This window comes from Manacus vitellinus, unplaced genomic scaffold (assembly GCF_001715985.3).
Source record: "Manacus vitellinus isolate BGI_N305 unplaced genomic scaffold, ASM171598v3 scaffold_60_pilon, whole genome shotgun sequence".
In the NCBI taxonomy this organism is placed as follows: domain Eukaryota; kingdom Metazoa; phylum Chordata; class Aves; order Passeriformes; family Pipridae; genus Manacus; species Manacus vitellinus.
Window position 1 is genome coordinate 2,800,400 of NW_021940687.1, and position 12,289 is coordinate 2,812,688.

Below are 12,289 nucleotides of genomic sequence, written 5' to 3' on the forward strand. Positions count from 1 at the left end.
ACCCAAACCAGTCTGTGATTCTATGATTTAGTGATGATAAGGGCTCAGGTGAGAGCTGGGTATGTGTCCTGGCCAGGGGGTTCTTGCTGGGCAGCCAGGCCCCTGCTGATGGCCCTTGGGAAGAGATTCTCTTTCAGGGCAGGGGAGACTGGCTGGGGCAGCCTCAACCAGGAACAAGATGGGTGTCCTCAGGTCTGGGTGGAGAGCAGTGGGTGTCCAGCTGCCCCTCCTTGGTGGGTGGAGGATGGAGCATAGCCCCGTGGGTGCTGTGCCAGGGGGAGGATAAGCTGTAGCAAAGGGTGGGGACAGCTGCCTTCAGGGTGTCCCAAGAAGTCTGCCCACTCTTCCGAGTGAGGAACTGTTCTCCATGTGATGATGTCTGCACGGTGGCTCCTCAGGGAGGAGAGTGAGGACCAGCCTATGTTTTGCTGTCTTCCTTCCTCTCCAAGGCATTCACTTCGCTCCTTTTGTAGCCAAGTGCCAAAAGCATTATCTGGGAGGTTTCTAGTGCAGCAAGAGCTGCTGTCCCATCTCTGACCCTGAGGACTGCAGTGCTTCCTGTGCCATCCTGTGCGAGCTGGCTGGTCCCCTGAGATGGAGTGTTTGGAAAAACTCCAGTCCTGCGGGGTCCTGGAAGCAGCCCGTTCCCAAACAGCTGTAATGGGGTGGCTTTGACTTAACACGGCTTGGAGAATGGTCCCCCAGCTGGGGGTGCCAGGAGAGGGGGAAAACAGAGCCCATTTAGATCTACAGGCTCTCCTTTGCCCACCGCTGGCCTCCTGTGGTGTGGGAGGGTGTTTTGTGACTTCTGGTAAGAAAACAGTCTCAGGGCAGCACAGGCTCCGTGATGCTTTTCCGGCCTCAGTTGGAGAAATGGGGAAGACGCAGCTTCCCAGAGTGTTTAAAATCTGCAATCTCTGCCTCTCCGGGTGTGTAAACACCCTTATCTGAGCTATGTTAATCAATTGCCCAGTTGTTTGGAGGGCTGCCGGAGCATGTGACTGCTGACAGTGGGTCACAGCTGAGGGTTCCTGCCAGCTGGAGGGAGAAAATGCAGCTTTGCTGCTTGTGAGGGTGGAAAACAAGCACCTCTGGGACTGATTTCTTCCTGATTAAGGAGCTGCGAAGCAGCGATTCTTCATCCACCAGTAAGTAAGCAGTCAGGCAAATTGGTTTGAGTTTTGGTTTTTTGAACCACTGTCAAACAGGCTTAGACTCTTGAGCAGGGGTGAGTTTTAAATGGCTGATTCTCAAGGGCTGGCAAACCACCCTTCCTGAGGATCTGGGGGAGCATACCAGAGAATTGCAGGTGAAAATGCTGTAAGAAGACTTTCCCCAAGAGCTAGCACTGGTGGGAGCTACAGGTGAGCCCAGGAGGGTGTCTGGGCTGGGCCAGCTTGTCCTGTGTTCAGACCTGATCCATTTCCCCACCTAGCTGACTGCATTCCCTGGGGGATGCCATCATCCGTGATGCCACTAGTCCTGGGAGCCACCTGTGTCTACAGAGCTGGGGTCTTCCTCTGCCAAATGGGGGTGGAAACAGGTTCTAACTGGGCACAGATTTTGGCTGCAGTGCTGCTCCCATCACCCAGACTGTGTCCTTCTGAAGGAAGATTTGGATGAATTGGCTGTGGCAGGGTACAGCCCTCATGTGCAGCAGGAGGGCCCCTGCAGGGACTGTAGCTGTGTGTGTTCCCTTGTGCTCCTCTGCTTCTCCTGGTAGTAACTTCTGTGTCTGGGGCCTATTTGCTTGAGCTGCTCCATCATCTGGTGCCACAGGGCTGCCCAATGCTCGCCCTCATCCTCACAGAGTCCCTCTGGACCGACCCTAGCTGTGTCCCCTGGCTGCCCTGCTGCCACAGCAGATGTGCAGGCTTTTAGGGAAATAAAACCCAGGAGAGGAACTCACAGCTCTGGGCTTTGGGTCAGCGGAGCAAGGCAGATAAACTTCCATTAGCATTTGGGCCTCCCACTGTGACCCCAAACAGAAGCTGGCAGCTCTGGCAGAGGCAGCATGCATTTCTGCTGGTCCAGTGGTAGGCAGAGCAGTGGGCAGGAGCAGGCTCACAGGAGCCCAACGTTTTAAACCACTGAAGCTCTTCAAAGTCCTGAGGTGTCTTTTTTCCTTCACACAGATTGTCGCCAGTATACGAACAGGAGCTGTGAGGAGTGCCTGAAAAATGTCACCGTGAGTAGCAGCAGTAAGACTCCCAACCTCTTGCAATGCCTGAAAACGTAATGTGGGCTTTGTGGGGCTGTTGCAGAGCAGTTTCCCTCCTGGAGGGGGCTGTCCTCTGCCCTTGTCCCAGACAGGCTACAAATTCCACTAATCCATAATGGTGAGAGCACCTCCTGGTGCTCTGGGAGGTGGTTGCCAGAAACTCCTTGGGTTTTGTTGTATGGTTTTTGAGTAGAGTAATGGAATTGCTGAGCTGCATTTCACACATGGGGGACACACATAGAGAAGAGGCTGAGTGGGCTGGGCTGGACTGGCTGGTGAAGTTGCTTCTCCACCAGTCTGTGGGTGCTGTGGCACTGGGTGGGTGCAGGATGTGTACCAGTGTCCTGCCAGTCTCTGCTGCCTTATCTCTGATATCAGCAAACTTGAACTTGAGTCAGATCTTGCAGCTGATGTAGCCAGAACCAGTCTGACCAAACGCAATGGAATGCTGGGGTTGGCAGTTGGAGCCACCGGGAGAGGCACATGCAGAGCCCTGCAGGTAGTCTGGCTGGACACACACACCTCTCCTGCTCACCAGCTCTGTGTGGACTGCCTTGTCTCAAAGGCTTTTTTCTTGTCCCAAAATAAACACAAAGGATTTGGTTATTACTACCATTGTGCAAGCCGTGGTGGGATCCTTGGGGCTGTCCTGTTCATGGCCAGTATTTGACTAAATGATCCTTGTGGACCCCTTCCAATTCAGGATAGTTTATGGTTCCAAGCCGTGAGAAGAATCCTCAGCATCTTTACTTACTCTAAAACTCTGCATTCCCCTTGCCTGCCTCTCCTGGTGTGGCCTGTGCTGACACAACTCTTACTCCCGAGCATCCCGTGGCTGCCGGGTGGTTCCTGGCTCTTGGGAGCTGGCAGCAGTGGCCCTGTGCTGCAGCTACCAAAGCAGAGCGTGGCTATTGGCCGCACAGTCATGCACCAGTAACGCTGTGCTGCCTGGTTCTGTGTCCTAGTGCCTGTGGTGTGCCAGCAGCAGGAGGTGCATGGAGTACCCCGTCCAAAGAATCCTCCCCCCGGCCGACCTGTGTGAGCTCCGCTCTGCGCGCTGGGGAGTGTGCTGGGGTAAGTGCCTGGCGCTGCAGTGATGCCTGTGTGAGTGCCTGCTGCTGGTGGGAGGTTCCCCTGCCTCCCCATCTCGCTGCCAGTGTAGCAGTGACAGGCTGAAGTCAGTCAAGGTTCTGCAGATTTCCTCAAGTGTGGGCGGGGAAGCAGAGTATGAGCAGTTCCCTGCCTTCTGGCGAGTAGGACCTGTGGGGATTTAGCTACTCCAAATACATCCCTTATGCTTTGGTGTGATGAGGCTCCAGACGTGGCTAGCATCTTGGAACAAGAGTGGAAAGTGCTCTGTGGGCAGGTGCCTGTGCAGCCCTTCCTGGTGTCTGAATCCCAGGAGCTCTCTCCTCTGCACCCAGCACATCACTCCATGTGCTGTTTCTGGCTCTTTGTGTCTCACGGTGTGGCTGCTGTCCCAGGTGGGCTCCTGGGACCAGAGGTGTGACTTCTCTGGAAGTCTGTGCGTGCTTCTAGCGCTGAGTGTGCTGTGGTCCTGTTCAGCTCTTACCCACCTGAGAAAACACCCTTTTCCAAATCTACCCTTGCCTGTGCAGGTCCCCTCCAGGAGCTTTTTCTGGTGGACAGCTGACTCTGGTGTTGGCTGTCTCTCCTTCCTGCTGGTCTGTTTCCTGGAGGATTTCTGGAGAAATTGGTGTCTTGTTTAGACCAAGCTTGGTGCATGCTCGTTCTCAGACAGGACGCAGCTTTTGGGGGCTGGGGCAGGAAGGAAGCAAGCTGGGGCTCGGTTGCTCCTACCCATCCCCTTGATGAGGAGCTTGGAGCTGAATTGTGGTCACCTGTCATCTGCTGTGCTTGAGGCTGGGCTCTCTTCTCTGCCCACAAGAGTTCAAACCGCTCCCATGCCTGTGGAGAAGAATCTCCTCTTTGTGAGCCCTGCAGTGTTATGCTTTTCCGAAACTTCTGTAAGACCTTGAAATACTAGTTTTGATGAGAGTAGCTTCATAAAGGGTTCCATTATAGAAGAATGCATTCCTTAACTTGCAAAACTAGCTTTAGAGGAGATTAGTGCTGTGGGAGATTAGCTCTCACATGAGTCTGCATTTTTGGTGTGTGTGACTTAGCCTTTATCATCAGCTGGAGGAGTGCCTGGTGCTCTGCCAAAGACCTCTCTGTGTGGGATGGGGGGATCTGAACCCCAGGCTCACCCTGAAAACCGAAGTTTCAGAAGCACTGAGGCTGCTGGAGGCTTTCAAAGCAATTTCAGTGGTGGAGTCAGCTGAGCCTGGAGCACCTAAAAAAGGATCTATTGAGAACAGATACAAGGAAGAAGTTTTTTTACAATGAGGGTGGTGGCACAGTTTGCCCAGAAAGGTGGTGAGTGCCCCATCCTTGAAAATATTCAAGGTCAGGTTGGATGGGACTCTGAGCAACCTGGTCTACTGGAAGATGTCCCTGCCCATACCAGGGGCTTGGACTAGGTCCCTTCCAACCCAGACTATTCTGATTCACCCCACTAAGTCTGGCACTGCTGGGTCCTGGCAGTGAGGGGACAGGCAGGCATCTTCTGAAATGCCCTCCAATGCCCCAACATGCTGTGCTTTAGGCATTCCACTGGGCTCATGGCAGAACTGCATGGAAAAGAAGGGATCAGAAGTGCTCTGAGCAGGTTCGGGTGCACTGGGATTCCTGTAACCTGGCTGTTGTGTGGGAAATGGCTCCTAAACAAATATTTCCACAGGCTCAAGTCTCTGAACAGTCTGAATCATACTTGGAAGAAACTCCTCTTTGTTGTTGCCTGAAATCCTTGGCATTTAGATGTGTCTGTTTTGGCTGGTGTCTCTACTGCCTTTACTGCAGGAACTGAGTAGGATGAGCGGGACCAGGGCTCAGGCTCCTGCTTCACCACCACATCCCAGCGGGTTTTGTGCTGTGTGTGGGTGACAGATCCCCCCAGCTCTGGGGAGACATGGCAGCGGGGTGCAGGAAGCAGCCCTCAGCCTTCAGATGTTTCAGCAGCATTGCTGGTCTCAAGCCAATAAATCCCAACAGATCTTGTCTCAGTTTGTCTCTTGCCCAAGGACTTCAGACACCCTGAAATGCTCATCTCATCATAGGTGACTTCTGAGGTGGCTCCTGTGGGCAGTAACTCCTCTCTGTCAGAGGTTGTTCCTCAGCCCTGAATCCTCCAGTTGTTGATTTTTTTTTTCCCTTGATGGGTTACTGTTCACCTGGATTAGTGATTAAGACAGATTTGCTCCTGCTAGAGGAGTTTGACCTGAGTGCATTTCTTCTTGCCTTTCTTCACAGCCAGTAACTGAGCACTCCATTTTGCAGCTACATGTACTCACTGGTGTGCATGTGTGGGTGCCAACACTTGGTATATCTACAGCTAACCATGTCCATTTGCTTTCCCAGGTGGTTACACACGTCTCCAGCGCAGTGACTGAAGCTGCTGGTGACAGTAGCTGCATGTTCATAAATAGGACAAGAGGAAATGGTCTCCAGTTGCACCAGGGGAGGTTTAGATTGGGTATTAGGAAAAATTTCTTCACTGAGGGGGTGGTCAGGCATTGAAACAGGATGGTCAGGGCAGTGGTGGAGTCACCATCCCTAGAAGTGCTTAAAAAAACATGCAGCTGTGGCACCTGGGGACATGGTTTACTGGGGCTGGCAGTGCTGGGGGAACAGGTGGACTTGATGACCTTAGAATGCTTTTCCAGTCTTAATGATTCTGTGATCCTGTGATTCTGTACTGTAACTCCAGACAGCTGTGTCTGTGTACTAAACATGTTTTGTCAAATCCTTCAGTGAACTTTGAAGCCCTGATCATTGCGATGTCCGTGGTGGGAGGAACGTTCCTCATCATGTTGGGGGTCTGCTGCTGCTGCTGCTGTTGTAAGAAAAAAAGCAAAAAGCAAGTATCAGGGGGTTCCCTGTTTGCTCGGAGCAGCTCAGATACAGCCACGTGCTGTTGCAGAACTGAGTGCTGAGTGCTGCTAACAGGCTCTTCTGTCTGTCAGGCCAGACAAGGATGATGAGAGAGCAGCCAGGGAGCGCGAGAAGAGGCGGGTACGGCAGGAGGAGAGGTGAGTTTGTACCACAGGCCCTCAGAATGATTTGGCTCCTGTCTGTGCCATCAGTTGTGATGCCAGGAGGCACGTGGGGCTTGACACATGCAGTCAGTGGCTGCTTCAGCCCAACTCAAACAGAAACCTCATGAGCAGTGAGGTTCTTCTGGGGTGACTTGTGGATGCAGCATCACAGGAAGGATATCCTTCAGGAAGTATACTGAGATGCTGGAGCAGGTCCAGAGAAAAGCAACGAGGCTGGTGAAGGGACTCGAGCACAAGTCCTATGAGGAGAGGCTGAAGGAGCTGAGGCTGTTCAGCCTGGAGAAGAGGAGGCTCAGGGGAGACCTCCTCACTCTCTACAACTCCCTGACAGGAGGTTGTAGCCAGGTGGGCGTCGGGCTCTTCTCCCAGGCAACCAGCAGTAGGACAAAAGGGCTCAGTCTTAAGCTGTGCCAGGGGAAGTTTAAGTTGGATATTAGGAAGAAATTCTTTACAGAGAGAGTGCTCAGACATTGGAATGGGTTGCCCAGGGAGGTGGTGGATTCACCATCCCCGAAGGTTTTTAAGATGAGACTGGATGTGGCATCAGTGCCATGGTCTGGGAACCACAGCAGGGTTGGACCAAGGGTTGGACTTGATGATCTCAGAGGTCTTTTCCAACCCAGTTGATTCTCTGATTCTAAGTGTTGTGTATGCGACTCCCCGAGGGCTGCTGACATTCGTGGGCTCTGGTGGTCCCCAGTGTCTCCAGGAGGGTGGGAGATGGGAGGCTGAGCAAACCTGGCAGCCTGGAGCTCCCTTGGTTGGCAATAAGCAAGGAGCTGTTGCTCTTCCTATTTGATTTTTGTATCACCAGTCACTGACTCATGGCTTTTCTGTTTTCTTCTTGCAGGAGAGCAGAGATGAAATCACGGCATGATGAAATCCGAAGAAAATATGGTACAGTGCTGACACGAGTGATTCAAACTAAGCTTTAAATGGAGCAGCCTCAGTAACTGTTCCTTGCCATTTTTACAGCTGTAGATGAGACCTGGTCAGCAGGGAAAACACAGTCCCTGCTTCCCTTGTCTCAGTGAATTACTCTCTGGGAGCAAGTGTAGGGATGCTGGGGTCATGGTGTGTGAGCCCACACAAAAGGACTCTTCCTCCTGGGCAGAGAAGAGGGAGTGTTTAATGCTCCCCAGAACTTGTGTCCTCTGAGCTTGCCACATGGGAGAAGTTGATGGGGCTTGACTGGAGGAGAGAAGCAAAAGCTGGGAGACACAGCATGATTGTAATGCTGTTACCCTTCAGGCACAGTAGCCCTGTGGCCAGTGAGTGGCTGGGGAGCCAGCAGTGTGGGGTGGGGGGCCAGGAAGGAATGAGAGTGCCCACAGCTCAGGAGCACAGAGCAGGCACCAGTTGCACCACAGAGCTGGTGTTCTGTGCTGGCAGGAGGTGGCTCAGTGCCCTGGGGAGCACAGCCTCCCTCCGGGGGCTGGACTGTCCTTCAGGTGAGTCCCACAGGATTGGGCCAGGTGCAGACCTGCCAGAAGTCTTGGAAGGAAGCAGGAACCAGCCAGTTGCTCAGAGCCAGTGGAGGGGTATCTCCAGCCTGCCCTTTGGGGTGCTGGGGGCTCTGCCAGGGTCTGGTCATGGAACAGGGAGCAGTTGGGCTCATGCACGCTGCACTTGGTGGTTTCTGGCTTTGGGGGGAAGGGCTGTAAGGAAAGCTGGAGACCCTTCCTCTTCCTGCAGCTGCTGCCTGCTTTAAGTCCAGGATGGGCAGGAGATCCAGGGACCTCTGGATGAACTGGCTTCTCCAGGGAAGGAAGAGCAGGCAGAGCTGTGCCTGAAGGAGCTCTTGGTGAGGGAAGCACCTGCCTGTGGAAGAGCTGTGCTCTGGGACTGTCTTGCCATGTCAGGGCTCTGTCTTGCTGCAGCCTGACCCCAGAGTTTGCAATCTCCTTTCTGGCTGTTCTTCCTCAAAAGTGTTGGGCTGGGAAAGCAGCCAACAGAGTGGCACAGAGGCTCATTGCTGGCCCTGAAGTTAGCCTGATACCCTGCCTTGCTGTCTCCCAGTCTGGATGTAGCAGCAGTAGAGCAAGTCTAAAAACAGTTTTAATTTAATTTGGATCTGGCCTCTCCACTTGTCTGACAGAAGGGGTTTGCAGAGGGAGTGGTCTGGAAGATTAGTCATGCTGCTTTACCTGGACTGTACATGGACTGCCTGGGAGAGGAGTTTGCCATCAGGTTGAGCTTCTTAATGGTGCCTCTTCTTGTGCAGAAGAGGAGAGTGAAATAGTGCTGTGTGCTCAGCTCAAGTAAGAGCAGGTCTTACGGGAGGACTGCTGGATGATGCACAAATGACAGAGCTGTTACCAAGAACTGGGTTTCCCACTGGCCATGCCTAGCTGTTGTCTAAATGAATCTCTCCTCTCTTCTAGGCCTGTTCAAGGAAGAGAACCCTTATGCAAAATTTGAGAATTAGCATCTCCAGACCCACCGGCCCCAGTGAACAGTGCCTTCTGCAGAGCCAAAAGTCTCCAGGTTTCCCCCCCCCATCAGGAGACCACCACTTCAGCTGCCACAGAGGATGAGCCAAATGTTTGGTGGCACCATTGTCCCCACTCTGGGTGCTCGATTTGCCCAGAGCTTTGCTCTTGCCCTGCCGGCGCAAGAAAAAATGGTGGCAATACCAGACAACGGCACATTTCTTCTCACTCACCCCTGGGGTGGTTGCGGGATCCAAAGCAATGCAAGTAACAGCCCTTGTCCCTGGCCAAGGGCAAAAGTCACCTTTCACATCTCCCTTGCTCCTGCCCTGCCAAATACCAAATACACTTCACGCACACAGAGCCAGACTCTTCTGTTTGCCTATTTTCTCCTTTTTTTTTTTTTTCCTTCTAGTATATGTAAAAGCCAGCAAGAGTTTCCTGACTTATGGGTCAGCAGGAGGCCTTGGCCATCACTCCAGGTGCCTGTGTTTATCCCAACACATTAGCATTCCTCTCAAAGAGCACAAGTTTCTGGTAATCTGGGGCTTCCAGGAGGAAGGTCCCACGTGAACCTTCTCACTTGCAACTAATCTGGGGAAATGCCCCAAATCTCCTACCTCTCTGTGCCTTTCTAGAAAGGTGGTCTTGGGCTCGATGGCCACAGCTCTTAGCAATACTATAGGTTTCAGATGCATTTACAATATGTTGACTCAATATTAAACTGATTCGATTACTATCCTGGTCTGAAAGAGTTTAATTCTGTTTCTGCAGCAGACACGGGTTGGCAGTGATGGCAGATGGAGTCATCACTATTGCATGGCTCTGACTCATCAGGGGTAGCTAGAGGAGGCAGAAGCAAGGCTGCCTTGGGCTCTTGCTGGGCTTGAAAGGAAGAGTCTGTTCATGGAGATGTTCAGGTGTCAGGAAAAGCTTGAGATGGGAGTAATGCTGCTCTCTAAGGAAGGAGCTGGGTCTTCCAGCAAGAGCATGGCCTGTGGAGCATCTCTCTCCTGGGAGAGAGCCCTTGTCTGGGTGGGGTGACCTGGGGGGGTTCCTGGCAGCTGCAGGCACAGACTGAACTCTGTGCTCTGTAAGGGACCTGGGGTGGGGAAGGAGGATTGGAGCCGACTGCTCCCATGTTCTGCACCTGACCAGAACTGGCCATGCAGCTCCCAGAGCCCTGTGTGCAGGCAGCACATTGACTGAGAGAGTTTGGGCTGTGGCCTCCTGCCAGGTGGGGTGACTCCTCAGGCTGTTGAAGCATTGCTGTGGCTTGGATAAAATGCTCCATCTGCATTGCCAGGCTCATGGACCTCAGCACAAACTGTGCCAGCTGGGCTTGTGAAGCTGAACTGGCTGTGAGCCCTCACTGCTTCTGCTGCCCTGCCTGGGCTGTGCTGGCAGCCAGGCTCTGGCTGGCTTCTGCCAGGATGCTTGGAGATGCAAGACTTGCAGGTGATTTTTTATTTTTTTTTTTTTTTTAATCCAGGCTGTCTCTGGCTGCTGCCAGAGGAGACATGGGTGGCAGGAACAAAAGGAATGATTCTGCCAAGCTCTAATGGCTGCTTTCCCATCTTCTGTCCAAGTCAGTTGTCTGGGCAGGGGCTGTGTCCTGGTGCTGCTGGTCAGGAGCTAAGGTTGGTGGTGACAGCAGCGCATCTGGGTGTACGTGGCAGGAAGATGATGCTTCAAAGGCATCCCTTGTGCCTGGGTTTGGTTTGAAACTCCTTGTACGTGGAAAATGAATTGTACATTCCCTGTAATGAGAAGGGAAAGTGCTGATAAGGATGCTGGTTGTGCTCTGGGCTTTACTGGGTGCACTGGCCCAGAGAAGCTGCAGTCCCCCTGCCAAGAAAAGGTACAGGGGACACTGTGGGGGCTTTGCTTGGGAACAAGCAGTGTACAGGGACAGTTGGTGCTAAAGCTGTTGGAACTGCCTGCACCCCTGCTGGGCTACTCCAGGTCCCATCCTGCCCTCAGCCTGGGACCAGGATAATCTATTTGGGTTATCTGAGCCCTTCCACTGGCCCCACTCCCAGAACTAAAGGGTGGTGCCTCCAAACCCATCAGGGATGGGGGGCCCCTGCAAGCAGGTTCCCCTTCCTGAGACCCCACTGGTGACAGGCTCTGTCCTCCTCTGCTGAGCCAGGGCAGCAGAGGGACCTGCTCACCTAGGGCAGCACCAGCTATCCTGGGCTCCAGCATCCCCATCCACAGAGCTGCCTTCCATAGCTTGGGATGGAGCTACTCCTGATGTTCCTAATTTCCCTTGTGAAGGTTGCTGTGTGCAGGTATTGTTTGGCTGATGTGCTGAAAAGCTGGTGCTGCCTTTCGCTTGGCTGGGCCATGACAGAGAGGAAGCTGTGTCCTTGTGTGGCCAAGTGTTACGGTCAGGTTATTAAAATTACTAGAGAGATGCCTCTGCCCAAATTAAGATGCAAACAAGACTATACGTCAAAGTCAATAGTATGGATTTTTATTTAGCAATAAATGTGAGGTAGAGAGAGTTGCCCAGTCGGGTCTGGGACGAAACACGTCCAAAGTGAACCGAGAGCAGAGCCTGGCAGCTAAAAAGACACTTTATGAGAATTAACTGGTCCTTGGAGAGGCCACCACGATGGAACACTGCCCTGATTGTGGTGGGGGAGCAGACAGCCGTGGGGACAGCATGGCTGAAGGGTGGGACAGTGCCCCACCACCTACAATAGCTGACAACAATAGTCACTAGAAGGATGCAGGAGGCAACTTGGAGAAGGGATTAATGAGTTGTAACAGGGAGCTTGGCTTCGAGCCACAAAAAAGTTAAACAGCCCTGCACAGAAAGGCCAGAAGCAGCTGGCACTGAGCTGATTCTAATCATGTGATAGGAAAGGTGGGACAAACAGCCAAAGCCCTTGAAGAGATGAAATCTCTGTGAAAGACAGAGCTGTGAGCACTGGCCTCCCAGCTGCAGGTGCAGGATAACTGTGCTTGGTTGGCCGGCAATCCTAAGAGCCTCTTCCATTTAATTCAAAACAGAGTGGTGGTGGCAGCAGCAGTGGGGCCCTGTAGGTGCCTGGCACTGGAGATTCTCCACTGAGCAACCTCAGTGACTCTGCAGAGGGCACAAAATTATTAGGAGAAGTGGTGTCAGTGTGTCGTGCTCCAATGGTATCTTCAGGAAAAGGGGAAGAAGAGGAAACAATGCAACATATGCTGCCTTGTGTTCCAGAGCTGCTGTATTGGAAGAGGAAAATGCTTACTGGGGCCAAGAAATGAAGCACCCAGACATTTGTCATGGGTTTGGAGAAAGAGGACAGCCCTGGAAGGGAGCTGGGCAAGCACTGAGGTGTGCAGCCCGCTGCCGGGTGGGCTTTGTGTCACAGGCTCTGTCTGTGTGGACAGGGGAGGTCGTGGCTCTGCCCTGAGTGTGCCCCTGGGAGCTCTGGGATGTCACCAGAGTCACAATGCCCCTATGACATCACCTGCAGCGGGTAACTGGAAAAGGCAGTGCT

General features: G+C 53.0%; 1 protein-coding gene across 1 annotated transcript; it reads left to right on the top strand.

Moving 5' to 3' along the window:
• Positions 1-1,129: 1,129 nt before the first annotated feature.
• Positions 1,130-9,531, top strand: PTTG1IP (PTTG1 interacting protein). Its single transcript, XM_029963703.1, has 7 exons — positions 1,130-1,148; positions 2,136-2,188; positions 3,187-3,295; positions 6,056-6,161; positions 6,268-6,333; positions 7,211-7,257; positions 8,745-9,531. The coding sequence occupies exons 3-7, from the start codon at positions 3,217-3,219 to the stop codon at positions 8,786-8,788; spliced, it is 342 nt and encodes a 113-aa protein (XP_029819563.1). The 5' UTR covers positions 1,130-1,148; positions 2,136-2,188; positions 3,187-3,216; the 3' UTR covers positions 8,789-9,531.
• The last annotated feature ends 2,758 nt before the right edge of the window (positions 9,532-12,289 follow it).

Bases quoted from the DNA above. Each gene is read 5' to 3' on its own strand.
- PTTG1IP (XM_029963703.1), top strand. From the start codon at position 3,217: ATGGAGTACCCCGTCCAAAGAATCCTCCCCCCGGCCGACCTGTGTGAG. The intron at 3,296-6,055 runs GTAAGTGCCTGG...CAAATCCTTCAG, and splicing joins GCGCTGGGGAGTGTGCTGGG to TGAACTTTGAAGCCCTGATC. The intron at 6,334-7,210 runs GTGAGTTTGTAC...TTCTTCTTGCAG, and splicing joins CGGGTACGGCAGGAGGAGAG to GAGAGCAGAGATGAAATCAC.